Raw genomic sequence first — 27615 nt, 5'->3', positions numbered from 1 at the left:
TCTTTTAACATGACCATTTGATCTTCTGCTTGCAGTATACACATGATGGGGACAACAGGCACCTGTAAATGTGCACATCTGGTAACCAGGGAGATCAGAAAAACCTCCACCCTTCACCCATCATGACTAGGATTTGAACCCGTTAAGACCATCGGATTGAAAATCCAATGCTATAACCACTCAGCTCTTAACTCACTCAGTACGGCCGTCCTCTCTTCTCCTCTACACAGACCCCTCAGATGTCCAGTGGGTGTCTCAGTGACCCAGCCTTTAGCTTCCGTCGTCAGAATTGTGGTATTCTTTGTCAACATTCACCTCTTCAGTATAAGAGCCTTCCGCTTGCAATATTTTGATGATGGTGATTGGGGTGAAACGCTGTTAACATCGTCTCTTTCGCCGTTCGTATGGAGAGAGTTAATGGGCCCTGTCAGTGAGACAGTTGATTTCATTGTATGATGTTTCAGAATGGAAAGGGTGTGTTCTAAACCACATAGCAGTGCAGTGAAGTGTAATGTTATGCAACACAATACAAAACCAAACCCAGGACAACACAAAACACAGCTGACCACACTTGACATGGTTTCAGAGCGGAGATGGGGGCAGGAGGGGGGAGGAGGAGGAGATGACCAGCAAGTTGACGGATGAGGACAAACTGACCTGTGCCCAGGTGGTGCAGGAGTACCTGGCAGGTCGCGTCTCTGACCCCGTTGTAGCAGGTGAGACATGTGGTTTATCATCATACCTGTGCAGATACACAGGTGTGTTGTCTTTTTTTGTGTCTTTTTTTCTTTCTATTTTCTTTGATATGTAAACGGATTTATATTTGTGTGTTATTTGTGATGAATGAAGTTAGAAGAAGAGCATTAGAACAACTACTTTAAAGGCTATGCCCTTTAAAAAAGTTTGTTTTTAATTTCAGTTTAAACTGAAACTTTGATTTCCAAATTGTATTGTGGAGAGTTAGATCTGTTTTGAATCCTTTTTTTTTCTTTTTTTTTTGTCATAAACAAATTTTTGTTTTCACTGTATGTTGTCTCATCATGCCTTGCTTTGTCTGTCTTGTCTTGATTTGTCTTTGCCAAAGAAATACTGCATTGTCTTACATATTGTGATTGTCATGTTTTGTTTTGTTTTTGTGAAGATTTGGTTCTGATGAGAATGCTCATTGCAAAATGGGAAAGAAGAAAAAGAACAGGCATATTCTTGTTTGAGTTATTTTCCTTCTGTGTTTCTTGCATTGTTATTCAGTTTTAATGTATTCGTTTTTTTCTTTTCGTTTTAGTCTGATGTTTTATACATACCTGTGTACCAATGGAATGCAGTGACCCCTCCATGAGCAAGGTGAAACTGAATTGGTTTTGCAGGTATGACCAGTCCTTTCAAGTTCCGGGAGTGTCTGCGAATCCTGAAGCGGATGGTGATGAGCAAGTACTTCCAGGACAAGCTGACGCCGCCAGAGAGGGGGACAACCACTGGGACTGATGTCTCCCGACCAGAGAGCAACACTGTGGGCAACGCTGCCCCAAGGACACACCAGAAGGCGGCAGAGAGAGACACAGGAGTGCAGGAAGGGCAAGGGAAGGCGCAGATTTGGAGCACGGATGACGCAGGGGAAAGGTAATGATTATATAGGTTCCGTTGGTTTTGGTTCTGCTTCTTCTGCATTGGTGGGCTGCAGCTCCCATGTTGATTGAGTAATATCGACAGTTTTAACTTTGTGTGGATATATTTTGTAAGATGGTCACAAGTAGGATACAGGTTTCTTATTGATAATTTGAAAAGGAAACTAAAAATTAGGTTTTCGTCAAATTTGTGTTTGATATTATTTTGTAATAAGGTGCAGAAAACTTTCATTCAGACTGGAGGATTAAAGGAGTATTTATTTGATTAAGTGTTTGTGTTCACATCATGATGAGATATTTGAAAAAAGAAAGTTCTAAACAAAATTGTGAATTGTTCTGTACTGTCCTTTTTCTCTGTTCATTCCTCTTTTTGTCTGCATCCTTCACTTCTTTGTCGTTCTCTTTCTGAATAAAATAGATGAAATCTGTCCAGCACTTACCGTTATGCAGACATTGCACATGAGCTGACATTAAAAAGAAGAAATTTTTATCAGGTTCAGTGTTTCAAATATGACTATACTTTTTTTTCTCATCATGAATGATAACATTGCATGGTGGAGTGCTTTATGTGAGCTGCTTAGAGCCCACTATATGAGGAGTGTGTGCCATATAAGTACTACATACCATGGATCAACCCTTGCCTTATATCAGAGACTGGCAAAAGCTTACAGTTGGGCCAATAGCAAAGTGAGAGCAGTATGATCAGTGGCTTCTCCATTGCAGTGGGAAGTCATTTACAGCTTAGTCTTTTGTGAAGAACTCTGACTGTCAAACTGTTGAGCAAGATTTGCACAACTGACTATTATACATACATACATACATACTTAAATGTATTTACAAAACAAAATATGGCAGACATTCCAATAAGTTTAAAAACACACTTTTCCCATTCTTTCTATCATCTTATTGACTAATGTGCTTCTTGAACTTCTGCTTGTCATGTTTGTGAGTGGGCGGGTGTGTGTGTGTTAGTGTGAACACACTCATTCATGTATGGTGTTCTTGATGTGTGTATGTTTATGTGTGTATGACTTTCTGTTGAAAACGCCATGAGTTCCGTGCCTGAAAGATGTAAGTGTCAGTGTGCATAATAATGATGATGATTATTATTAGACATTTTCTGTTTGTTTATTTTTCTGTATTCTTGCCCTCGCTTCTAGCAGGCCATGTGATCCGCCTGTGACCAGTGGCACCATGGATACGGATGACTTGATCCTGAACATCCAGAGGTTGTATGCAGCCAGCCGCAGAGGTGAGGGGAAGGGATGGGTGGTCAGCAGAATGTCCATTGTTTGTGATAATGTTGGTCGTTGAACACTTTCAAAAGTGGGTCTGGATTCTGTTTTCTCCTCCTCGCCACCACATACTTCCTTTTCATGTTCCATTTGTCATCTGTATATTTGCGACATATCTGCAGAGATGTTGGTCACATATTTAGTGTGTGTGTGTGTATAATGACAAGTTTTGATATAAGACTTTCCTGTAGTCCCATCAAATTCATTGATTTGTATTTTATATTTTGACACTTTCATATAAAATATTGTTTAAACCACAAAGAGAGGAAACAATCATGAAATTCAGTTCTCCTGTGGAGTACTGATGTATTGTCTGAAAAAGTAAAAGTTCTCCTCTTGAGTTTTGATATATCACCTGAAAAACTAAAGTTCCCCTCTCAAGTCATGATGCATCATCTGAAAAAAGTTCTGCTATATTTGTGGAGACACACAGACATTCTTGGAATACCACTGAAGGTGAATATGCACTTGGAATCTAAACTTGGATTTTTGGTAATTTTGCTTTTTATTTTTGTTGTTGTTGTTGTACTGGCAGAGTGGTGAAATATTGTCCTAGTTTGTTGTGTTTGTTTTTGTTTTGTTTTTCCCAGATGGAAATTGTATGAATCCCTAACAATATCATTATCAACTATAAAACAATGTAAACCATTGTCAGGTTAAAAAAAAAGATTTAAAAAAATATGCCAGCAGGAATGCTATCACCACAAACCCCCACACCCCTCCTCTTCTCTCTCCCTCACAGAGCAGCAAGCACGACAGCAGGCCGCAGCAGTTCAGGAGCACCCTGGCACCCCTCCAACTCCCAAACATGGCGCCGCCCGCCCGGACACCTACAAGTCCCCGTACGAGCGTAAGCGGGAGAAGGAGATCCGGAGGCTGTCTCGGCGCGTGGAGACGCTGAAGGAGACGCAGACGCTGCAGCAGCAACAGCTGCAGGAGCTCAGGACCAGCACCACGTTCGGCGAGCTGTCCAGCATGGAGGGCATCATCAAGTGAGTGGTGACAAAAGAGTGATGCTGTGCAGTGTGATGTAGTGCGATACACGACAGTGTCACACATTACTATGTGATGTAACGTAGCTCGGCAGGTATGTATCAACTTATATCTTAGATTGACATAAGTTTACAGCTGGGCCAACAGCAAAAGGAGAGCTGTTTGATCAGTGGTTTTTCCATTGTAATGGGGGTTTTTCCATTGTAATGGGGGGTTTTCCATTGTAATGGGAAATCATTTACAGCTTAGTGTTTTGTGAAGGACTACGACTCTCAAACAAGGAGGCAAAATTGCACTGGTTCTTAGTGCTGCAGCCTTGGGGGGCTAGTTGGCCTTTGGGGAACCATCCCAACGCCGACTGTCCTAAAACCCTCTTGGCCAAGAGTGTGGGGATGTAACTTGGGCAAGACACTCTACACTATAATCAAATTCTAGCCCAGATAGTCAGGACAGCAGTTACCTCCTCTGCTGTTCTGATGGTGATAATCGAACACGACTTACTTTGATACAATGAATCATCAAGTGAGTTGTGACAAAAGAGTAATGCAATGCAGTACAATGCAATGCAATGCAATACACGACAGTGCCACGATGTTACGATATGACACAACATAATGCATCTTCAAGTGAGTTGTGAAAAAGAGTAATGCAGGGCAGTGCAATACACTGCAGTGCTACACAGTATATGACGCAAGATAATGCATCATCAAGTGAGTTGTGAAAAAGAGTGATGCAGTGCAGTACAATGCGGTGCAATATGCTGCAGTGCCATGCAGTGCAATACAGTACAGTGCCACACATTGCTGTATGATTCAACAGAATGCATTATCAAGTTAGTTGTAACAAAAGAGTAATGCAGTGCAGTGCAATGCAATGCAATACACAACAGTGCCATTCACTACTGCATGATGCAGTATCATACAAAACAATGCAACACAACACAGCACAATGCAGTACAACACAATGCAATACAATAGAATACTATGCTATGCAGTGCAGTAAATACTGCACAACACACTACAGCACCAAGCAACACACATCAGTACAGCAACACAACATACTACAGTAGAACACAGCACTCAATTAAAAAAACCTACAATATAACATACTATAGCACAACACAACACTCGACTATACAATACAATACACTCGACAGTACAATACAACACAACACTCGACAGTTTGACACAATACTTTGTACAGCAGAGCACAACACAACTCACTTCAATGCAACACAGGCCTCAATGATACAACACAACACACGACAGTTCAACACAACACTTTGTACAGCACAGCACAACACAACTCACTTCAATGCAACACAGGCCTCAATGATCCAACACAACACTCGACAGTTCAACACAACACTTTGTACAGCACAGCACAACACAACTCACTTCAATGCAACACAGGCCTCAATGATACAACACAACACACGACAGTTCAACACAACACCCAACAATACAACTCAACACTACACACTGCAGTACACCACACCACAGCGTATGATCATCATTGCTGTGTGTGTGTGTTTCTGTGTGAGAGGAACAAGATCCAGGTGACGAGGGAGCAGCTGGCAGACCAGCACGCCTACCTGCTACACCTGCGCCACACTGAGGCCACTCAGGACGTCCTGCAACAGGAACAGCTGGTGGAGGACCAGCTAGTTAAAAGAGAGGTGTGTGTGGGGGGGGGCGGGTGTAGGGGGACCAGGGGGGGGGGGTTCTCTGTTGGGAGGACGGGGAGAGAGAGGGGGAGTGTGCGTGTGGTTGTTTGGGAGGAGGGAGACAGGGGAGAAAGGTGACTGAGTATTAGGAGTGATTGGGAAGGGTTGAGAAGGGTTGGTCACAAGGGGGGGGAGAGAGGTATGAGTGTGGGGGTAATTGGGGAGGGGGAAGGAGGGTGACAGGGGAGTGAGTGTGTGAGCGGGGAGGTATTTAGGGAGGATGGTGGCAGGGAAAAGAGGTGGGTTTGTGGGGGTGGGGGCTGAGGGAAGATAGGGGAGAAGGGTGGCAAGGGAGAGACGATAACAGAGGTGGGTGGGGCACTTCTGTGTTCAGGGGGCAGTGGATGTGTGGAAAGGGGTTGAGAGGTGGCAGTGGTTTGGGGGAGAACCAACTAATTCCCCCACTGTCCCCTCTGTCTCTCTCTCACAGGCCAAGTTCCAAAAGAAATTGGAGGAGGTGCAGCAAAAGAAAGCCGACATGGAAGCACAGGTCATGCAAGGTCACAGTGACCCAGACAACAAGGACATGGGTGAGGGTCAAGGTCAGGTCAAGGGCTCGGCAGGGAAGCGCAGCCTGGAAGAGCAGTTCTCTCAGTACAAGAAGCGGAACGGCACGCTCAACACGCGTCAGGTGTTTGACATGCTCAAGTCTGAGGAGAAGAAGCAGATCAAGGTAAGCAGTGTGTGTTGTAACAATGATGATTTTAAATAACATTTTTCTACAGTGCTATAGTACAGGCAGAAGCAAACTTTACAAAACCAATACTTAAAAGAATCAAGTAAGCACATAAGATGGAGAAGAAGCACATAATTATGTAAGAGTTGTAGTGAGATTTACTTCTGATTGGACGCCAGCTGCATGTCAATTATAAACAATACCGCATAATAGTTTGTCATGGTAAACGTCTGTGGGAGATAAATTGGTTGGACCACATACTTTTTTTTTAACAGAAGAGAAATATTATGTTTCAGAAACAAAATTTGTACATGAAAAATGTTCTAACTGCACACAGACTTTGTCAGTTAAGTTTCCCAGAAGTAAAATGTTCTAACTGCACACAGACTTTGTCAGTTAAGTTTCCCAGAAGTAAAATGTTCTGACTGCACACAGACTTTGTCAGTTGAGTTTCCCAGAAGTAAAATGTTCTGACTGCACACAGACTTTGTCAGTTTAGTTTCCATAAGTTTATCAAGAGTTGGTTCCCCTACTCATAATTGAAAGGTTAAAAAACAAATTTAATGAATTGTGATTCAGTGCCTGAGCACTGTTAGGGTGTAGAGTGGAATGAGTTGATTTAATGGAAAATATTTTTTGTAGCCTGTTGTCCCTCTGTCCCCTCTCCACACTTCCCATTCCAACAGAACCCCAAACTCCACCCTGTCCTTTGCCCCAAATCATACATTGCTGTGAACTTTCTTGAGCCAGGAGTGCTGTACAAACTGACCAAATCATACATCGCTGTGAACTTTCTTGAGCCAGGAGTGCTGTACAAACTGACCAAATCATACATCGCTGTGAACTTTCTTGAGCCAGGAGTGCTGTACAAACTGACCAAATCATACATCGCTGTGAACTTTCTTGAGCCAGGAGTGCTGTACAGAAAAAGACAAATTGACCAAATCATACATCGCTGTGAACTTTCTTGAGCCAGGAGTGCTGTACAGAAAAAGACAAACTGACCAAATCATACATCGCTGTGAACTTTCTTGAGCCAGGAGTGCTGTACAGAAAAAGACAAACTGACCAAATCATACATCGCTGTGAACTTTCTTGAGCCATGAGTGCTGTGTAGAAAAAGACAAACTGACCGAATCATACATCGCTGTGAACTTTCTGGAGCCAGGAGTGCTGTACAGAAAAAGACAAACTGACCGAATCATACATCGCTGTGAACTTTCTTGAGCCAGGAGTGCTGTACAAACTGACCAAATCATACATCGCTGTGAACTTTCTTGAGCCAGGAGTGCTGTACAGAAAAGACAAATTGACCAAATCATACATCGCTGTGAACTTTCTTGAGCCAGGAGTGCTGTACAGAAAAAGACAAACTGCCCAAAAATCATACATCGCTGTGAACTTTCTTGAGCCAGGAGTGTTGTGCAGAAAAAGACAAACTTACCAAATCATACATCGCTGTGAACTTTCTTGAGCCAGGAGTGCTGTACAGAGACAAACTGACCAAGTCATACATCACTGAACTTTCTGGAGCCAGGAGTGTTGTGCAGAAAAAGACAAACTTACCAAATCATACATCGCTGTGAACTTTCTTGAGCCAGGAGTGCTGAAGACAAATCATACATCGCTGTGAACTTTCTTGAGCCATGAGTGCTGTACAGAAAAAGACAAACTGACCAAATCATACATCGCTGTGAACTTTCTTGAGCCAGGAGTGCTGTACAGAAAAAGACAAATTGATCCTTTCCTGTCAGTTTGAGTCTTGTGTCCATGCCATCCCACACTCCCCTCCCTTCCCCCCACCCCTTATTCATGGGATGCTGGGGGGGTGGGAGGGGGTGGTGGTGGTGCTCTTTCTGTATACATTGTAACCCACCCCACCTGGAAATTCTGTGTTAAAATTTTTTTTTTGTGTATTGCTTTTTATCTGGCTTTCCCTTTGCTTTCTGTCGTCTCTTCCTTTTTCTTCTGCCATGCTGGTGCATTCACTTGTGTTGTTTTCTAGAAACCCTTGTTGAGTGTCTGTTTGTTTTTTACTTGATAACTGAGGCATATGTGTTACTATATATCATATATAATTTTGTGTGTTATCTGTATGATCAGATTTTTTAAATCCTCTGGTGAAATATTAATGTAGTAGTCAACATTAGAGGCATGTAAAAGGTTTGTGTGGTTTGCTTCTTCTTTCTATTCTTCTTTTCAGGTTCTATGGAGTCAGTATTTACAGTTTTTCAAGCCCTGATATGGCGCTGTCTGGTCAGCTCGGCTCTCAGCAAGAAAGAAAGGAAAGATAGATAGATAGAAGCCTCACACTCCATGAGGCTATAAACAAGAAATGTAAATAGATAAATAGATAAAAGCCCAACTCTAGCAGAGGCTATGGGCTGTAAGCAAGAAAGAAAGAAAGATAGATAAATAGATGCCTCACACTCCATTGGGCTATAAGCAAGAAATGTAAATAGATAAACACCCAACTCTAGCAGAGGCTATATGTAAGAGAGATAATTAAGATAAAAGGACAAATGTCCCACACTCACTGAGGCTACAGGCTGTAATCATCAAAGATAAATAAGATAGACAGTGCACCACACAGTCCCTGAGTACTGACACACCATGGTCTGCCTTGCAGGTGAGTCACCAGACGGAGACGGAGAAAAGGTATCTGATGACCAAACAGCTGGCGCTGAGGGAGGAGGCCACGCGGGAAAAGCTGAGGGAGCTGAAGGAGATGATGCGCAGGTCACGGGAACAGGCCCTCCTCGGCCAGCACCCCTCAGATCCCCCTGTCCCTCACTTCCCTGCCTTCAGTGCCGGCCACGTCCCGGCTGTCCCACCCTTTGGTGCATGGACTGATGAGAGAGACACGCACACGAATGATTCAAGCAATGGTCAGGGCTTCAGTGAGACATTCGTGGTGGAAAAACCAGAAGAAGAAAGGCAGTCGTTAAGTTTGACATTGCAAGATCTAGACAGTGGGAAGGCGGCAGGCGATGAAAGGAACGGTTTACCTCCCAGAACAGAAGGGGCCAAGACAGGATGGGGCCAGGGCGGTGGCTCCCATAGCAGCTCCAGAGCTGACTTGAAGTGGGAGTCGGCCTACTCCAGGCCGTCCACCTCACACAGCCAGCGCTCGCAGGAGTGGGCGGAGCCTCTACAGAACGGCGCAATGCCTAACGGTGGTGGTGGTGTCTACAACAGCTTGACCTCCGTTCCCTCCCCAGAACTGACAAAGGGAGAGAGGGAGGGAACCACCAGCAACAGCTCAGACGTGAAAAGCACCTCCCCTGATATGGGTCTGAGTCTGTGGCAAGGAAAGTCACCAGAACTTGTGGGCAGGGACCAGAACCGTCACGATGTTGACGCTCAGAAAATTGAGCAGGTGTATGAGCAAGCAGGCATGGTGGACAGACATGGACAGGACAACAGGGCAGACACACACAGCGTTCAGGATGCAGAGCATGTGTCAGGGAAAGGCTTTGAGGACCTGGTCAAGTCATCCTCCCCGACGGTCATGCCCAGTGAGTATGTGCACGGCATGAACAGTAGGGACAAGTTTGACGCCAGGAAGATGGGGTTGTCGGCCAACACCTTTGACTCCGCCCTCTCCTCCATGCTGAACGACGAATCCCGGTCGGTGTCTTATGGGTTCCAATTCTACGACAGATATGCACGAGAGTCCAAACCCCCAGCGCGGGGGAAAGGGACAGTGTCTTCTCGGAGTCCGGAACGACACAGGACGTCCACATCGCACCGTGGTGTGGAACAGCGCACCACCCCTTATGCTGTTGTGGACGTGCCCAAAGATCACACAGGGACATTCGGCAGTGCCTGGGGACCGGAGGTTAAGGTCTGTGTCATGGAGGTTCTGATTATTGAGACAGTCTGTTTGTGTGTGATCAACCTGGAGAGATCTGTAAATAAATAGTGTGTGTGTTTGTGTATGCATGTTTGTTTGTATGTGTGTGCCTGTCTGTGTTTGCATGTGTATATGTGTGTGTTGTGTATAACTGTTACCATCAGAAAACATCATCTGCGGTCAACAAAGCCATTCAGGACCAAACAGTGAAAGGAAGACTCACTTTTCATTATTTTTAGCAGATGCGGCTTATCAGCTGTATGCGCCTTGTACATTTTCAAAATAACTTTATGTAGTGCTTTATAGGCTGGAAATTACAGTTGAGTACACCCTCTGTTGATGGTACTGCACGACTGGTATGGCAGCTATTATTCCAGAAGTGCTCATCATTTTAGGTTTCTGTATTGCTGAAGGCAAGAACATTATAATAGTAATGATAATTAGTATATATATAGTGCTAAATCTTGTGCAGAGACAAATCAAAGTGCTTCCCACACATCAACCCACAATTGGCAACAGAGGCGTAAATAATCCATGAATGGTAACCTTGACAGTATTCTGTATACATACCAACAATTTCTCTTTTAGAGGTAATATATTCTTGTTCTGTGTATGTGTACACATGTGAGCAACTGGTTTTTTTCTCAGCCACTGCACTCTGCCAAGGTCACGTCTTCATGATGTGTTTCTCTTTCAGAATTCTTCTGTGGCGAAACGTCTGGCTCAGTTTCTGGCAGAGGACAAGAGCAGCAGAACCCGTCCCAGGACAGGTGAGGGTGAGAGTCTGTGTCTGGCAGGAGTGTGCATGGGTGTGTGTTTGGGGGGCAGGGGGGGGTAGAAGGTGGGAGTTTGTGTTGTGTCTGGTTCTTGTTCAGGGTAGTCTCTGACAGTCTGACCAGCACATTGGGTTTATAAGCTGATCAGGCATCTACTGTTTTTTTTCATGGCATAATTGTATAGTGTATATCACTATATGGATCAGTCCCCATAGTTTTGACACCTTCTTGAAACTGCACGGAGATGGTGTGGTGGTATCAAAGTTGTGATTGGGCGAGGGAGTTCAAGGGAAGTTTGTCTTGTGTGAGAGATACCACATATGTCTTTTCCCCCCCTCTCTCTTTCTCTTTCTCTCTCTCACACACACACACACACACACACACACACACACACACACACATCCTATCACTGTCCATACACACATGCAAAAAAACATCATTTGAAAAAAAAGCATTTGATTTAGTGAATAGAAAAGTAAAAAAAAAAAAAAAAAAAAAAAGGTTTTCGAAGAAAGTACTGTCCATGGTGCTCTTGTCTGGACTGAGAGCTGTGTCATTTCTATTTTTTAGATTAACATTTTCAAACTTGACTTAAATCTTACATGGAGTGAACGAGACATTTGCGAACACCATTTTAAGTGATAATTTCTTTCATTATATTTTAGATTCTCTTTGACTGGCTTTAAGAAGTGATGGGCCTTAAGCCCTGAAAAAATGGCCTCTTTGCAGTCACCTGAGCTGTAAGCAGCATGATCTGAATTTCTTTTTTTTTTTTTTCCTTCTTTATTGTTTTTTCTTTCTTTTTCTTTCTTTTTTTTACCATACCCAGACACGACGGCGTCCACCCGAACGACGAAGAGCGTGTCTTTCCTGGAGCGCCTGACCCAGCTGCAGGACGAGGAGCAGACAACTCCTGACACTGACCCGGAGGTGACCTCCCCTCGCATCCAGGCCCTGAAGGATGCCCAGCGGGAAAGCACCTACATGGGCCGCGTCCAGGCTGAGAAAGAGCGTGTAGCCAAGATCAGACAGGCGCGGCAGGCAGCCGAGGCGATCCAACGAGCATGGCGGCGCCACTGTAGGAACGCTAAATAGTCAGTGAGGAGGGGGTGGGGGTGGGAGGGAGTCTGGGGGGGGTGTTGTCGTCGTACGTTGTAGTTCAGTGGTGCTATGAGAAGTGAACTTTTGACTTTTATTTGTTTTCATCATTTTGTTGTTCTCAATGTTTTGGTCGGTTTGTTGTCTCCTGCAGGCTGCATACTTGGTGGTTTTTATCTGACACGTTCTTACCTCTTGAGAGGTGAAGAAGTTCCATGGTGTGTTCCATGCAGCCAGCCTCTCGGTATATCAAACATCTGCTGATTGACTACTGGAATGTGCATTATATCAGGCACAAACGTTTTGCAGCTAGCTACTTTGTGAAGATTTTTTTTTTCATGGGATGTTCCTCCAGATATTGATATGAATAAGATCCTTTCAACTGGATTTAATTACAGCTAGATTCTAGAAGATCTTTTTTTCTGGGATGTTCCTCCAGATACTGATAGGATTTGGATCCTTTTAGCTGGTTTTTTTGTTGTTGTTGACTAAATAAGACATTATTTGAGATGACCTTTGAACATAACTTTCGTTTCCCTTTGACAGGTTGTGGGAATTGATGGGAAGTCAGCCCTGAAAGGCCCTTTTGTGGTCAGCTAGGCTACAAATGATGCTGGATTTTGTTTGTTAACTCTTGCACCCCCATAGGTGACTTCAGTTGACAAGACAGTGCACAGCCATAGGCAACTTCAGTCATCGTCAGGGGGTCATATTAAGAAGACCATTTTTCACATTGTTACAAAGCTTGACAGCTGCAGCCAGTTTCCCGCCAATAGAAAAGTGACTAACCTTTGCCCCATGACCTAGTTTGAAGTGAAGAAGTCATTGTGTTGTTTTGACATGAACCGAAACCTGTGATTGAGAGCATCATATTTAAGATATTTGTTACGGGGGAGCTTTTTTCACACAGAAATGTGGTGGTGAAAGAGTTAATGAGTATTAGGTGTTCTGTTGGAGGGTTGATGGTCTAAACACATGGCATAATTCAGGAACTTTTAACCTGGTTTCGTTTTAAATGAAACTGCCATTTTCTGCTAAAATGAGACAGTATCCATGTATTGTTTTCTACACAAAGATGTTTTATTCCACATGTAAAATAGCAGCTGTTAACCCTGACATGTGCTGAACTTTATTTCAAACTTTCACAGATGGAAAATCAGTGCTTTCAAATCATTTTTTGTTGTTGTTTCTGCTTCATGTTTTAAACAAGACTGTTGTTTGCAGCCTGCAGACAGTAGAAGCATTTTTACACTGTTTTCTGTTTTTGTTTTGGGAATGTTCCAAACGTTGCGAGACTTTTTTTTGACTGTTTGCATCTTTTTTGACTGTTTGCATTTGGAAAATGATGAACTCCTATTTTACTGCTGATTTTCACAGTTTGATTGGAATGGCAGTTTTATGTTTGGTGTGCCTTTCAGTTGATGCTGTTGCAGAGATATTTCTGTCATTTTCAACATCTGAAGCTCAACGCTAAAAATATCCCTCTGCGTGTGTGTGTGTGTGTGTGTGTGTTGCCTAATACCTGGAACTGTGAACATTGCACCAGATGTGTAAATTATTGGATGGTGAGCTGTTGTCTGGAGTTGGTGTAAAGAAAGAGATGATGTAACAATATGCATGTGTCCCAAATTTCTGTACTTTTTGTAGTGGGGGTGGGGGTATGGTTTCTGTCCCCGTTTGACCTCAGCACAATCCACACTTTCCATGCGCCGTGATATTGATGTAATGTTGAATCTCAACCTTACCGCCCAACTTAGCCAGCCAGTCTTTTACACAGTATTTTGTAATGTTTTCATAATGCAAATGCTTCTGACACTTTGAGACTGTTTTTGACTGGTTGTTTGTAGAATATGAAGATCCCCTATTTTACTGCTGATCTCTACAGTTTGTTTCGAATGGCATTATGACCAGTTTTATGGTTCTTTAAACAAAATTCAAATCTGTGACCCCTATGGGATGCCGGGGGGTCTTTCAGTATTCTGTGCCAGAAATTTCCTCTTTTCTATTGCTTTCTTTCTTTCTGCCTTTTTTCTCTTCACAGTTGTTTCTCTCTCTCTCTCTCTCTCTCTCTCTCTCTCTGTGTTCCAGTCCATTCCCAGTTTTTTCAGCAAGCATCAGGTTTTAGTTTTCCTGTCAGTCAGTGGTCATTGACACATACACTTCTGAAATATCCATCAGTGTGGCAGCCAGTCAGTCACTTGACATTAAGTTTTCATTAAGTCGGTCATGCCAAAAGGGTTTTTGTGAATTTCTCTTATTCTCCTGCAAAACAATTACTACTGCATTTTCAAACTCTGAAAACTCTGAAAAATATGGTTGTTACTATTGTTGCTCTGCAGTTTGACATCGAGCAGGCAAACACTGGAAAAAAAAATCATAACTTGTATTGAGCCAGGAAATGAATCCGGTACATTTACACAAAGCATCATCACTTGTGTATCACGAGGTGGAGTAATACATTGCCAGTTTAGCTTTTTATCTTCCTGCCAGTCTCCTTGATTGGGAAGGGCTTTGATACATCATACCATAAAATCATCATCTGCATCATGAAGCATTCCACCGAAAGGTGCTGCCTTTTGTCAAGAAAGATCAAATGTGTGTTCAGAACATTTGCAGTCGCTTCCATTCTACAAGCATCTGGAGAGTCTGAATCTGAGAGATTTCTTTAGTGTTTGTGGGCAACTTGCGTGCTGACTTTGCCGATTTTGTGCAAGAGTGTGCTCCATTTCAGTAAAATCAAGATCCATTCAAGATATGTGCATACTTTTACGTGCACGGCCGTTTTTATTTAGAAATTTGAGCAACCATACTTTGTTTTCGAGCTGTGTTTGTGACATAGATACCATAAGCGTATTTGGTCTTCTTCCTGAAAAAAACAACAGAAGAACAGAATTAAATAGGTCCCCACATTATGCAGGCATGGTTCTTTAGGACATTTTAGAGACATTTTGCAACTGTTGAGATTTGGAGTTCCACAAAGCTGAGGAAAGTGCGTTCTTAAAACAGTGGTTTTAGACTTGCGCAATGACAGTTTCACTGTAGATCTGCTGTACTGCTTTGCTTTTGTTTCTACTTTTTCCTTTGAATTAATTTGACTATTGTGTGAACATTTCCTATTCAGAGCAGTTAGCATAAATCGGTGTATCAGCTTTGCAGAATAAAGTTTAGTAATGACCATGTCATATTTTCAGTGTTGTTCATGACACTGTGAACATTAGCACACATGGTCTCTGTCACACACACACACACACACACACACACACACACACACACATACACTATGCACGCACCCACACACATGCATGCATTCATGTGCGCATGCACACACACACATATAGTCCATTTCACACACCAATGAGTGTGGACAAAGTACAAAATCAGTTTCAAATTTTGGAGGTGTGTGGTGGCCCATTTGGGCCACTGGGGGCAGGACTACGGTGGTGTTTTTCCTGACCCATTAATTTTGAAAATGATCCATTGATTTTGTGGTGAACCAGTCAAATGACCCATGGCGTCCAGAACCAAACCGAAACTCTGAAGCCTTGACAATTTTTTTTCTCACTTTTCCGCAGTCTTTATGTGTTGTTTCCCTTTGGCTATTGGGAAGTGTAGTTAACACTCTGATGGGCACTGGCTGTCCATTCTGCAGTGTTATTTGCCAATATGACTTTTTTAAAGGTTTTGTGTGTGTATGTGTATGTAGCTTTAAATGAATGCTCATGTCATCAGCACAGCCTAGTCTTATTAGCCAAAAGGAGCTTTATGATTAAGGTAATATGTGAACTGTGCTGTTTTGCAGTCTTTTTGTTTGTTTGCTTTTTGAGGATTTTTTTTTTATTTTTTAGATGTGACAGAATTTTGTGTTTAATATGGTTTGATTTTTTGTCTAGTTTGGCATTCCTGATATAGCCTTGCGCAGTTGGCTGGACAGTAACACAATATCGTGTACATTGCCCGTGTTAACCCAGAACTGTGACCCAAGCACCATACATTCAAACACACACACACACACACACACACACACAGTCACATGTACCTATAAGAAATGAACAAAGATTCAACAACACCATAGCATGTCTGAATGTGATCCAGTGGGCGTAACAGAATAAACTGGTGACAAATTTGCTTTTTCAAGCATATAGAATCTTGTGAAAATATTGTAAACAACAAATCTGTATAAATAGGTTTTCAGTCAACTATGAACTTTTTTTTCCATTATGTGCAAAACTGGTTTATGCCATATACCCAGCTGCTCTTATTGTTTGAAATGGCAATCATTTTGTTCTCATATTGTTGTGTATATGTATTTAGTGTGAAAGATGCGCAAGATTTGATGAAATGCATCCTTTAAGGGAAAGCAGTGATAATGATAATTATCATGACAGTTCTGCTGCATCCTGAAATTATACCTGCAGTATGCAAGAATGCTCATGTGCGCATGTATTCAGTGTGTGTGATGAAGAGTATTGCATCTAAAGAAGTATTAATAATTGCATATAAAGAAGTGTTATTAATAATAAAATTGATGATAATAGTAATGACTTATACTGAATCATGAAGTATTACATGCGGAATACAAGGATGCTCATGTTTTTTCACTGTGCATAGTTACTCTGCAGAATACAAGGATAACCATGTTTTTTAAGTGTGGTTTTTTTTCACTGTGCACATGCATTCAGTGGATAAGATGAAGATGAAATAAAATGCCCCTTATAAGGAAAACAGTAATAATAATAATGATGATGATGATGATGATAGTAAAACAGTTTTGGGGCGTTTCTTTTACTGAACCATGAAGTATTATCTGTGGAATACAAGGATGCCCATGTGTTATTCACTGTGCACATGTATTAAGTGTGTAGGGTGAAGAAGATAGGAAATGCTCCTTTAACGAAAAAAAAGTGGGGAAAAAGTATTAATATATATCACTATCTGTAATATTGATTATACTGAATGAAGTATTACCTGCATATTAAAATGATACATGTGTTTTTCACAGTCTTTTAGCCCCAAAATATGCCCTGTATGAAACATACTTAATCAACTAACAGAACCAAGGCAACTTGCTGCTTTGCTTAAGCCAAAACTTCAACAGTTCTGATATGACAGGGCTTGGCTTTGCCTTTAAAAGTATACTTATAAATTTTGGTCAGGGAAAGGTTTCAAGGCGCCACGACTGAACTGGACAGGCGCTGAACTTGTGATGCAGTGTTCACGAGTGGTCAGGGTTCTAGACCCCCTTTCTGCGTGGTGCCGTGTCCCTGGGAAAGGCACCTCACTGATTTTCCCATACCACTCAGGCACTAATGGGGACCTGACTTCGGTTGGAGGAGGTTGAAATGGTGGAAGGAGAGGATTGGATCCTACCTTCTTATGCTTAACCCTAGACACAGAGGACATGAATTCACTGCCCTGATAGCCGTAAAAGGTTACTGAACATTTAATCTAAAGGTTTGTGAAGAGATTAAAAGCTTGACAAGTTGCAAGCGTCCAAGTAATTTGTGCATTCATTTCTCTTATTGCCAATGGAAAAATCATGGAATATACATTCATGGTTTGAAACATGTCATTACATTTTATGTTAAACAGAACCAAATGTACACAGGACATTACTGTCTCAAGGCATTTTTTGTTTTATGTATTATTGCAGAATAGAAGTTTTCTGGCTTCACAAGTGTACTTGGTTTCATTGACAGTACATCATCAGATGCCAAAGCAGTTTCGCCAAGATTTGACTTGTATGTTAGAGCATTTTGCCAAATTTTATTGCAAATGAGTGAATTACATGGCACTGACTTTGATTTTGCTGTGTAGAGTCATTGTGATTCTTTGTTGGCGTACATTCTGTTCATAATTTTGCTGTTTGAAAGAGAAAGGATATTATGGACAATATTTATTATCCAGTATCCAAAAATTGGACTATTTTTGTTAATGATTTACATTTTCGGTATTTGTAATTAATCCACTTTGTTGGTGTTGATTTTGTGTATGTGAGAGAGAGCGAGCAAGATTAGTCCTTGAAGGCGATTGGTTTGTATGGAACAAAAGAATTTTATATATTAAAAATTTAAGCTGCATTATTTATTTTGATACAGTGCATGTATTTTGTGATTATCATACCGTATGCTGTCCACGAAAGAAGTATGAAAATGCATTTACGAATACAAGAGACGCATCTTTGTAATGTTTGATTTACCCTTCCATTTGCCTTGTCTAACAAAGTGCCAAAGGGAAATCGTCATAATTGCCTTAATTAATGTCATCACTTCTTGCCCCATTTCTCATTTACACCAGGTGTAATTGTATCCCATACCAGTGAACCAGTTGTGGCATTCTGTAGATTCTTCTTGGTAAATAAAACATTTTTCAGGACTTGGCAGTTTGTTCATTATATCTGTGGGTGAGAGTTTTTGGTTGTATATGAGGTTGTGTCTGAATCTCTGAGTGCCAGTCTGTTTCTCGTTCATGGGCTGCAACTCCCATGTTCACTCAAGTGTAAAAATGTAGGCTCTTATGTGCATCATTGTTTTACTCTGCCACACATAAAGCCAAACATTTTTGGGAGGGCATAAACAACATATTATTATCTTTTGTATTTCACACATTTCTTTGTTGTCCTAAAAGATACGTTTCGTACAGGTATGTTTTTACACAGCTTCAATTTTCATGTCCATTTTCTAGGGAAAGAACAAAATAATCAAAACAAAACACAGACAAAAGTGTATATAAGTTAACAACATTAAACTTTATTTGTTGGTCAACTGGACCCTTGAAAACAAAAGAGATTCTCATATCCATTATGACATCATATCAAATACATTACAAAAACATACTCCTTACAATGTTTCCATTTTGGTAATTTCAGCTAATAGTTGATAAAGACATTTCTTTCAACAGATCATTGAATGATAGCCATCTCTTCTTCCACATGATTTTTTTTACCAAATCATTTTTTTCTTGTTAAATGCTGCTGTATACTCTCACTTCCTCAATTTCGTTTGTCCATATCTCCTTTCTCTGATTTCAAATACAGTTAATTGTAAAAATTATATCAACAGCTGCAAAAATCAAATCTCTGGCTGGACATTAAATAAAACAAATAAACAAAACACAGTAATCCATTAATACTTGTTGCTGTCCATAGGAAATAACATTTTAATTGAGATCCTTTACAAAATTATCTGCAGCACACATAGACAACAAACTGTTGGTTTTGCATCAGCAGAGGATTAAGTTACATTAGCTATTCACATCTGGCACATGACTATGTGATATATTTCTCATCAAACCTGACACCACGGGAAATTTTGCCACTTGCCATTCTCCTCAACATAAAAATGCAGAGGCAGTCTACTTTCACTGTGAAAAATGCTTAGATGTTGAGCTGATAGGGGCATATTTTCACAAATCATAGTCATATTTGGGATGGAGAGGGGGTGGGATGGATATAATTAATCTTCAGTGACTTAGCACAGTATTATATTTAAAGTTATTCATAAAGAGTACTTTCAGGGACCCAATTTTGTCATTTCTCTCTCACGTCTGAATTCCTACTCAATCCACAACAGGTAATTCATGTGTAATAGACACGAAAAAGAATGACAGTAATATTGTCCAAGTCTCAAGTCAAAGTCCAGAATAAAAATACATTCAATATTTTCTTGAAAAAAAGAAGACAAGATGTCCAGCAAGGCAGAAATTCAGAAAGGGAGAGACAACAGACACCAACAACAAAATCCAGAATTTCCAGAAGGATGGAAATACTGAAAAAGCCCCAGGCATTCCCATTATTGGCAATGTTTCAAATTCAATTCTTGAGTAAATAGGTGCAGGCTTATTCATTACTTCTTTTTTTTTCTCCACGGCTGGAAGTAGATAGAAAGGAGATAAAAACAGATGCAGAGAAGGGGAGACGAGAAGTTTATATGATGAAGTCTATATATGTTTATTACTCTTGTTTGATCAAGTAATCCGCGTGTGTGGGGTGGGTGGTTGTGGGTGTGTGCTGATTATCTGGTTGCGGTTTTCCGCAATTTATCTTTATTCTTATCTTATCTGTCTATTATAATCAATGTGCAGTATAGTAGGCTATGCTTATAATTATATTCAAATAATGTTTCTAAATTCTTTCTGTTTTTACATTAAGAATACTAGTTATTACCTGCAGTGTGTGGATGTATGTATGAAACGGTGTATGTGATATTTTTTACATTTGTATCTTCGTAATATTCGTAAAAGCTGTTGTCGACTTTTACAGTTATGGTCCCCATGTTGTTTACTTGTCTATGTTGTGATAATGCACATGACCAAATTTCTCCAGTTGGAGATAATAAAGTTATTCTTATCTTATCTTATCTTATAAAATGATTCCATACAACATGCAGTAAAGGGAGGTCATTTCTGCCAAAGAAAACAACAAACAAAAAACAAAAACAAAAAATGTAAGGAAGATGGTTTTCTAATATAAAAAAACCCAATAACATCATGGTTAGGATTTCATTAACCTAATGAAGGTTTAGTAACAAACATTTCATCAAGAAACTGCTCCACTCCATTTACATTTATCATGAAATCATGTGTTTTAACACTTATTTATACACACAATCATTTCACACACAAAAAAGAAGAAACTTTATGCTTTGGAGGCAAAGTCAACATTTGCAATATCATGATTCGGTCCCTCATAAGTTCATTCAAAAATAATCATACAAATTTTTAATTACATGTAAATGGTAAAGGTATACCATAAAGAAAACTTCTCCGTTCAACATTTTGAGCAGATTACCAAGTAAAGGAACGAGGCAGTGTGTCTCTTTCACAAGTAATCATCCCTTGTGAACTACCTGAGTAAGACTGATATTACAGCTAAACCAACCAAAAATTGTGCTCTTTTCATCACTCTACACCAACTTCATTACAGAACACATATCTAACATATTTTGCGTACATGTGCTTATGCTTCAGACAGAGCTAAGCTGAACTGAATATTTCAACAATGTGCACTTCAACTTCAGACAGATCTAGACAAAACTAAATAAATTGCACCAGAAAACAAAAATAAAAATCATCCTGAGTAATGAGTTTCTGATTAAGTGCATTTTGAGTCTTCTACTTTTGTGCTGATTTCAATATTTACAATACAATACAACAAGATATGAATGATGATCAGACCATCTTTCTGTAACTCTCTCCATTCCTTTTTGCTACTGTCTTTTCTTATCAGTAAAACAATTCTTTCATGTTAACTTGCTAAGGAAATGAATCAGCAAAACATATCTCTAAAAACATGTAACATGAAAGTAACATAAATATGCAGGAAACGAAAAACACTATATACTGCCAGGACACTGGACGTTAAAGCAATTTCTGATTACAATAATATATGACTGGACATGGACGTTTAAACAGTTTCTAAGTGTAATTATGACTTACAACCGAACATAGCAAACAGCAAACTATATTCACATAACTATAAAATCCAGGCCCTTGGAACAAATCATTTTGCAGTAACAATACTGAATAAATGACACTGCATCAGGAGAATGTTTTCCTCACACATTCCTCAGTGCATAAAGCTTGATGCCCCTGACACAGCTGAGTGAATGTGGTGATGGTGACGCTGCTGACACAACTGTCACAACAATGACCGTTTCCACAGTAAACACAACAAACAGAATTTACCCCAGTAAATGTGATCTTTCTTGAGTCTTTTCAAAACTTTCAAGAGAAAAGCTTTAATATTTGAGGTGAAATGCATTCCTGGGGCAAACAAAAAATCTGTTGGGATTTTAAAAAAATAAAACAACAAACAAACATATACCTGCCAACAGGACTATCCGATGAAGTACTGAATTTTTTAAACAGGTATTATCTGATTAGTTCCCAGTCAAACTGTACACCCAGAAGGTGTACCTTCAAGATATTGACAGCAACACTTGAAGCAGTCCACACAAGCTTTTGTAATCGACGTATCAAACTTCCACCCAAAAAGTTTGGACAACCTCATTGTTCCAGGCACAGACAGCTTTGGATGACTAAAACAAATCTAACATGATTAGCAAAAGGAATTCTAACCTCACCACTTCATGCACCAGAAGCTGCTTGACAGTCTAGGAACAATGAGGTGGACTAATTAGACCACAGCATGATCCTCTTACCATACTGGTTCTGTTTCACCGAACTGTCTGCCATTTTATCAACCTCTGAACCATATCATAGCTTTGATGATATCTCAAATATGCGGAAAAAAGACACTTCGCCAAGGTGACTTTCAGCTTACTATTATATCCAACTTTCATAACTATTATCTTCCATCACTGTCACAGTAACAGACCTGAACATGGGGCACAACTGCACTCTTAAAAGTAAAACAGCCCAGCTTTCACTTTTGTGCAGTATGTACTACACAGATTGACATTTTGACAGGCATATCTCTTTTTTGAGCACTGCGTCCATATGTGATCTCCGAAAAAATACACCATCTGTCACTGCAGTGGCAATATCATTGCAGAAAACTCCAACTCAAACATGCCCTAGCTAAAGCAACAAACTTGCTGTTTACAATCTCTTTCAGCAAAATCAAGTATCAGCCTCAGCCTCTACAAACTTCCAAGCAGCAAAAGGTATCATCATATCATTTATTTCTTTCATGTCTCATTTTCAGTTTTACAGCCAAATGCAGCACGAGTCCAACAAGGCAAATGCTAATGGGTTGCTAATCTCCAGTCATCACAGAGGGTATTTCAGAATGATGTAAACACTGATGTTATTTTGTTTTCATGTCATGGATACAAAGAAACCCATTATAACTACCAGTACAGTCAGCTGCTCCGTTTTTGCTGCATGGATATGGTTGTATCAACAGACACATTTCTCAAACAAATCTTTTAGCACTGACAGACATAACCACAATCTAATGCCCTATTTTCATTACCACAACCATTAAGTCTTCGGGACCTAATTCATAATTGTCAAAATTTCCATTTGTCAATACCTGAGTGATCTTCTAATAATACTGACATGAAAAAAACCCAACACTACGTCTAATGCCATGTTCGTTTTTTCACAATCACAAGCACAGGGAGCTTAATCATGACTAATTCTCATAACTGGCCAGTTTTGAAATATAGTCACACACACACAATAAACACACCAAACATGACCTCTACAATGATACATTACACACAGAAACAGGTAGGCCAAGAAACAGAACTGGGGACAATGAAGTGGTCCTGCCATTGTCAGGTGTGTTCTCTCCTCTCCAAACTCCTCACTCCTGTTTCTCCTGCAGCGTCTCCTTGTCGAAGAGGAACTCGCCCAGTCCCGACCCCACCCTCTTGAGGTTGGTGATGTAATCGCTGATCTTCTTGATGCTCTCCACCTGCTCCTTCAGGAAGTTGTCCTCAACAAAGTCACCCATCTGAAACATGGGACAGCACTAAAACGTTCAGCGTCAATTTTTCCCTTGCCATTTTTTTCTCATGTACAAAAAAACACAAACTGTTCAGCGTCAATCAAGTCATCCCATGCTGTTCTGTCTCTCACAAAAAACATCAGTGTTCAGCGTCAATCAAGTCGTCCCATGCTGTTCTGTCTCTCACAAAAAACATCAGTGTTCAGCGTCAATCAAGTCGTCCCATGCTGTTTTCTCTCTCACAAAAAACAGCAGTGTTCAGCGTCAATCAAGTCATCCCATGCTGTTCTGTCTCTCACAAAAAACATCAGTGTTCAGCGTCAATCAAGTCGTCCCATGCTGTTTTCTCTCTCACAAAAAACATCAGTGTTCAGCGTCAATCAAGTCGTCCCATGCTGTTCTGTCTCTCACAAAAAACAGCAGTGTTCAGCGTCAATCAAGTCGTCCCATGCTGTTCTGTCTCTCACAAAAAACATCAGTGTTCAGCGTCAATCAAGTTGTCCCATACTGTTCTGTCTCTCACAAAAAACATCAGTGTTCAGCGTCAATCAAGTCGTCCCATGCTGTTTTCTCTCTCACAAAAAACAGCAGTGTTCAGCGTCAATCAAGTCGTCCCATAGTGTTCTGTCTCTCACAAAAAACATCAGTGTTCAGCGTCAATCAAGTCGTCCCATGCTGTTTTCTCTCTCACAAAAAACATCAGTGTTCAGCGTCAATCAAGTCGTCCCATGCTGTTCTGTCTCTCACAAAAAACAGCAGTGTTCAGCGTCAATCAAGTCGTCCCATGCTGTTCTGTCTCTCACAAAAAACATCAGTGTTCAGCGTCAATCAAGTCGTCCCATGCTGTTTTCTCTCTCACAAAAAACAGCAGTGTTCAGCGTCAATCAAGTCGTCCCATGCTGTTTTCTCTCTCACAAAAAACATCAGTGTTCAGCTTCAATCAAGTCGTCCCATGCAGTTCTGTCTCTCACAAAAAACAGCAGTGTTCAGCGTCAATCAAGTCGTCCCATGCTGTTCTGTCTCTCACAAAAAACAGCAGTGTTCAGCGTCAATCAAGTCGTCCCATGCTGTTCTGTCTCTCACAAAAAACAGCAGTGTTCAGCGTCAATCAAGTCGTCCCATACTGTTCTTTCTCTCACAAAAAACAGCAGTGTTCAGCGTCAATCAAGTCGTCCCATACTGTTCTGTCTCTCACAACAAACATCAGTGTTCAGCGTCAATCAAGTCGTCCCATACTGTTCTGTCTCTCACAAAAAACAGCAGTGTTCAGCGTCAATCAAGTCGTCCCATGCTGTTCTGTCTCTCACAAAAAACATCAGTGTTCAGCGTCAATCAAGTCGTCCCATGCTGTTCTGTCTCTCACAAAAAACATCAGTGTTCAGCGTCAATCAAGTCGTCCCATGCAGTTCGGTCTCTCACAAAAAACATCAGTGTTCAGCGTCAATCAAGTCGTCCCATGCTGTTCTGTCTCTCACAAAAAACATCAGTGTTCAGCGTCAATCAAGTCGTCCCATGCTGTTCTGTCTCTCACACTAAGCAAAACTTTGCCTTCACAGAGATGCTTCTTGCCCTCTGTCTCTCACACAAAAAGAAAAGTGTTCAGTGTCAATCAAGTCACTTCGCATGTGCACATTTCAGTTTGTTTCAAGGTGTCAAAGCATTCAGACAGTTCCTATATACGCAACACTACATATACTTAAAGATAATAAGAAATAAAAAGAGAAAAAATAATAAATTACTGTAGTTTTAGGCCTACAAGATGCTGCAGTGCAAAGTTCTTTAACTCGTATACGGTATACACATCTGATAAGCCACGTCTGCCATAAAATGAAAGTCCTCCATTTTGTCTCTGTTGACAACAGATGTTGTTTTCCGAGTTGTGACATCATCTTAGGAAAAAAAGGATTGGAATCCAGCTTCCTTTCGTCTGCTTGTTGACTCAGCTCTGTTACTCTGTCTGCTCTGTTTATCTGCTGCCTTCTTTTTTGCTTTTTTATTATAAACATTTTCCACACAATTTCAGTGCTGTCAGTCACACAAACACTGTTTCAAAGCTCCAGTTCATTAACTTGTTCAAACAGAATCCAGTCTGCTAGCCCTGCTTTTTAAAGAGCAAGCTTTCTACCTGTGGATTGTGGATTATACTGTAAACTACCTAGTAAGCGCCCAGTTAGCATTACCTAGTAAGCGTTCATGGTTATTTTACCCTTTACGGATGCCGATTCTCTTTCTTAGTTTCACCATACAGCACTGGCTGGGTTGGGAGTGAGAACAGAACAGCTACCGAAACAAGACACTGTGTTATGGAGTGACGTCGTGCTCTCACTTGGTTTTTCAATGACAAAGCAACATCTCATGCAGACATTCTGTTCTTTGTCTCTGGGTCTAAAATCTGCACTGCTTTGTAAAGCAGCATGATCAAAAGTAACAAAATTTTCACCAGTTCATAATATTTTTCTCCTCCCCCCCCCCCCCTCTTTTTTTTTTTTCAAAGTAAGGGGTGGGCGATTACAAGGGATTATACACTATGCACAGTTTTCAACCAAAAACGGGTTTTTCTAAATACCAGGCATAATTTACAAGGTAGTTTACAGTATTTTTCAATTAGATTTATGCTTAAAAAAAGGGTAGTTCACACACTATTTATTAATAATTTCTACGGTTTTTAACAAAAAGAAGTTACCAAGAGAGGTCACTAGCTACACCTACATTTGATTTCTTCACGTAAGCAAAGCAGTATTTTGCACAAGGACAGGAATCAGACCCAACTGGAGTCTGCACCTGTGGGTCATGGAAAAGTATGTGTAATTAAAAATGAATTATTGTTGTTTCATAAAACAGCAAGCATTCTACCTGTGAGTCATTATGTGAGCCGGCCAAGTGGTGAAGGTCAATGAGGGACTGGTTGATGGACTTCTCCAGTTGTAGAGCCGCCGTCATCGCCTCCAGCCCGCTGCCCCATTCATCATGGTCGGGCTTCTGCACACACCATCAGCACAACCTCTTCTTCTTCTTCTTCTGCATTCACTCATATGCACACAAGTGGGCTTTTACGTGTATGACCGTTTTTACCCCGCCATGTAGGTAGCCACACTCCGTTTTCGGGGGTTTGCATGCTGGGTATATTCTTGTTTCCATAACCCACCGAACGCTGACATGGATTACAGGATCTTTAACGTGCATATTTGATCTTCTGCTTGCATATACACACGAAGGGGGTTCTGGCACTAGCAGGTCTGCACATACGTTGACCTGGGAGATCGTAAAAATCTCCACCCTTTACCCACCAGGCGCCGTCACCATGATTCGAACCCGGGACCCTCAGATTGACAGTCCAACGCTTTAACCACTCGGCTATTGCGCCCGTCCATCAGCACAACCACCATTGCAATGATTCAGTGTCAATGCTAGCATAACTTTTTTTTCTGCTTTCTGAGCTTATGAGAGAATCCCAGTTATATACCAGTGTAATATGAAATGTAAGCTGTGAACGATTTAAAGTGACACTTGTTTGTCAGTTCATCCGGAATGGACAGGAATTCTAACACTAGTAACAGGCTGCCATCATAATCATCATCATTTACCATCAATATACTGCATTATTTTACTCTTTTGTCAACAGATTTCTCTGTGTGAAATTTGAGCTGCTCTCCCCAGGGAGAGCGCATTGCACCACCCATTTTTTTGTATTTTTTCTGCCCGCAATTTTATTTGCTTTCCTATGTAGTATATTATTATATAAAAAGAAAGAAAAGCAGATTATGTGGTCTTTCATGCCCTACTCTCGAGGTGACTGCAGTATCAGTCGCCTTCCTCTTCCATGCTTGGGGTAAGTTCCTGTCAAGATCTTCGGTGTCAGCAAATTCATGGGGGACTGTTATTTGAGGTACGTGATGGCAGTCTCCACTCTGGGAGGGGACGCTCACTTAGTCTGGCTCCACAACTAAGTTATTACCATTGTCAGAAGGGTGCTTGGTGGGTGGCGTCCTGAATATGTGGAATGAGATTGAGAACATGCACTACAGAACACCAACAACGTGACTCGGCGGCAGTGTGGGATGTGTCCTCCTGGTGACTTAACATCAACAGTTTCCATTGGACTCCCAGCACAGTAGATGAACCGGGGTGTGGATGTGTATGGGGGACTCGGAATGAGTGCT

The 27615-nt window shown here is 41.0% G+C and overlaps 2 protein-coding genes across 2 annotated transcripts in view; one reads left to right on the top strand and one right to left on the bottom strand.

Annotated features, from left to right (window-relative positions):
• The window catches only part of LOC143287006 (uncharacterized), a 54541-nt gene extending 36127 nt beyond the window's left edge, over nucleotides 1-18414 (top strand). Inside the window, exons 10-18 of the mRNA XM_076595009.1 lie at nucleotides 587-716; nucleotides 1365-1617; nucleotides 2783-2874; nucleotides 3660-3909; nucleotides 5456-5588; nucleotides 6067-6309; nucleotides 8942-10159; nucleotides 10866-10938; nucleotides 11774-18414. Of these exons, the coding sequence (XP_076451124.1) occupies nucleotides 587-716; nucleotides 1365-1617; nucleotides 2783-2874; nucleotides 3660-3909; nucleotides 5456-5588; nucleotides 6067-6309; nucleotides 8942-10159; nucleotides 10866-10938; nucleotides 11774-12039 (2658 nt within the window). The 3' untranslated portion in view covers nucleotides 12040-18414. The remainder of the gene's footprint in view (nucleotides 1-586; nucleotides 717-1364; nucleotides 1618-2782; nucleotides 2875-3659; nucleotides 3910-5455; nucleotides 5589-6066; nucleotides 6310-8941; nucleotides 10160-10865; nucleotides 10939-11773) is intronic.
• Nucleotides 18415-19026: 612 nt separating this feature from the next.
• LOC143287005 (soma ferritin-like) overlaps nucleotides 19027-27615 on the bottom strand; it is an 11855-nt gene continuing 3266 nt past the window's right edge. Inside the window, exons 3-4 of the mRNA XM_076595008.1 lie at nucleotides 26309-26434; nucleotides 19027-23461 (exon numbers count right to left, since the gene is read on the bottom strand). Of these exons, the coding sequence (XP_076451123.1) occupies nucleotides 23312-23461; nucleotides 26309-26434 (276 nt within the window). The 3' untranslated portion in view covers nucleotides 19027-23311. The remainder of the gene's footprint in view (nucleotides 23462-26308; nucleotides 26435-27615) is intronic.

This window comes from Babylonia areolata, chromosome 10 (genome assembly GCF_041734735.1).
Source record: "Babylonia areolata isolate BAREFJ2019XMU chromosome 10, ASM4173473v1, whole genome shotgun sequence".
NCBI lineage: Eukaryota > Metazoa > Mollusca > Gastropoda > Neogastropoda > Buccinidae > Babylonia > Babylonia areolata.
The sequence above is the reverse complement of the archived record's forward strand: the minus strand, read 5'-3'. Positions and strand labels throughout refer to the sequence as shown.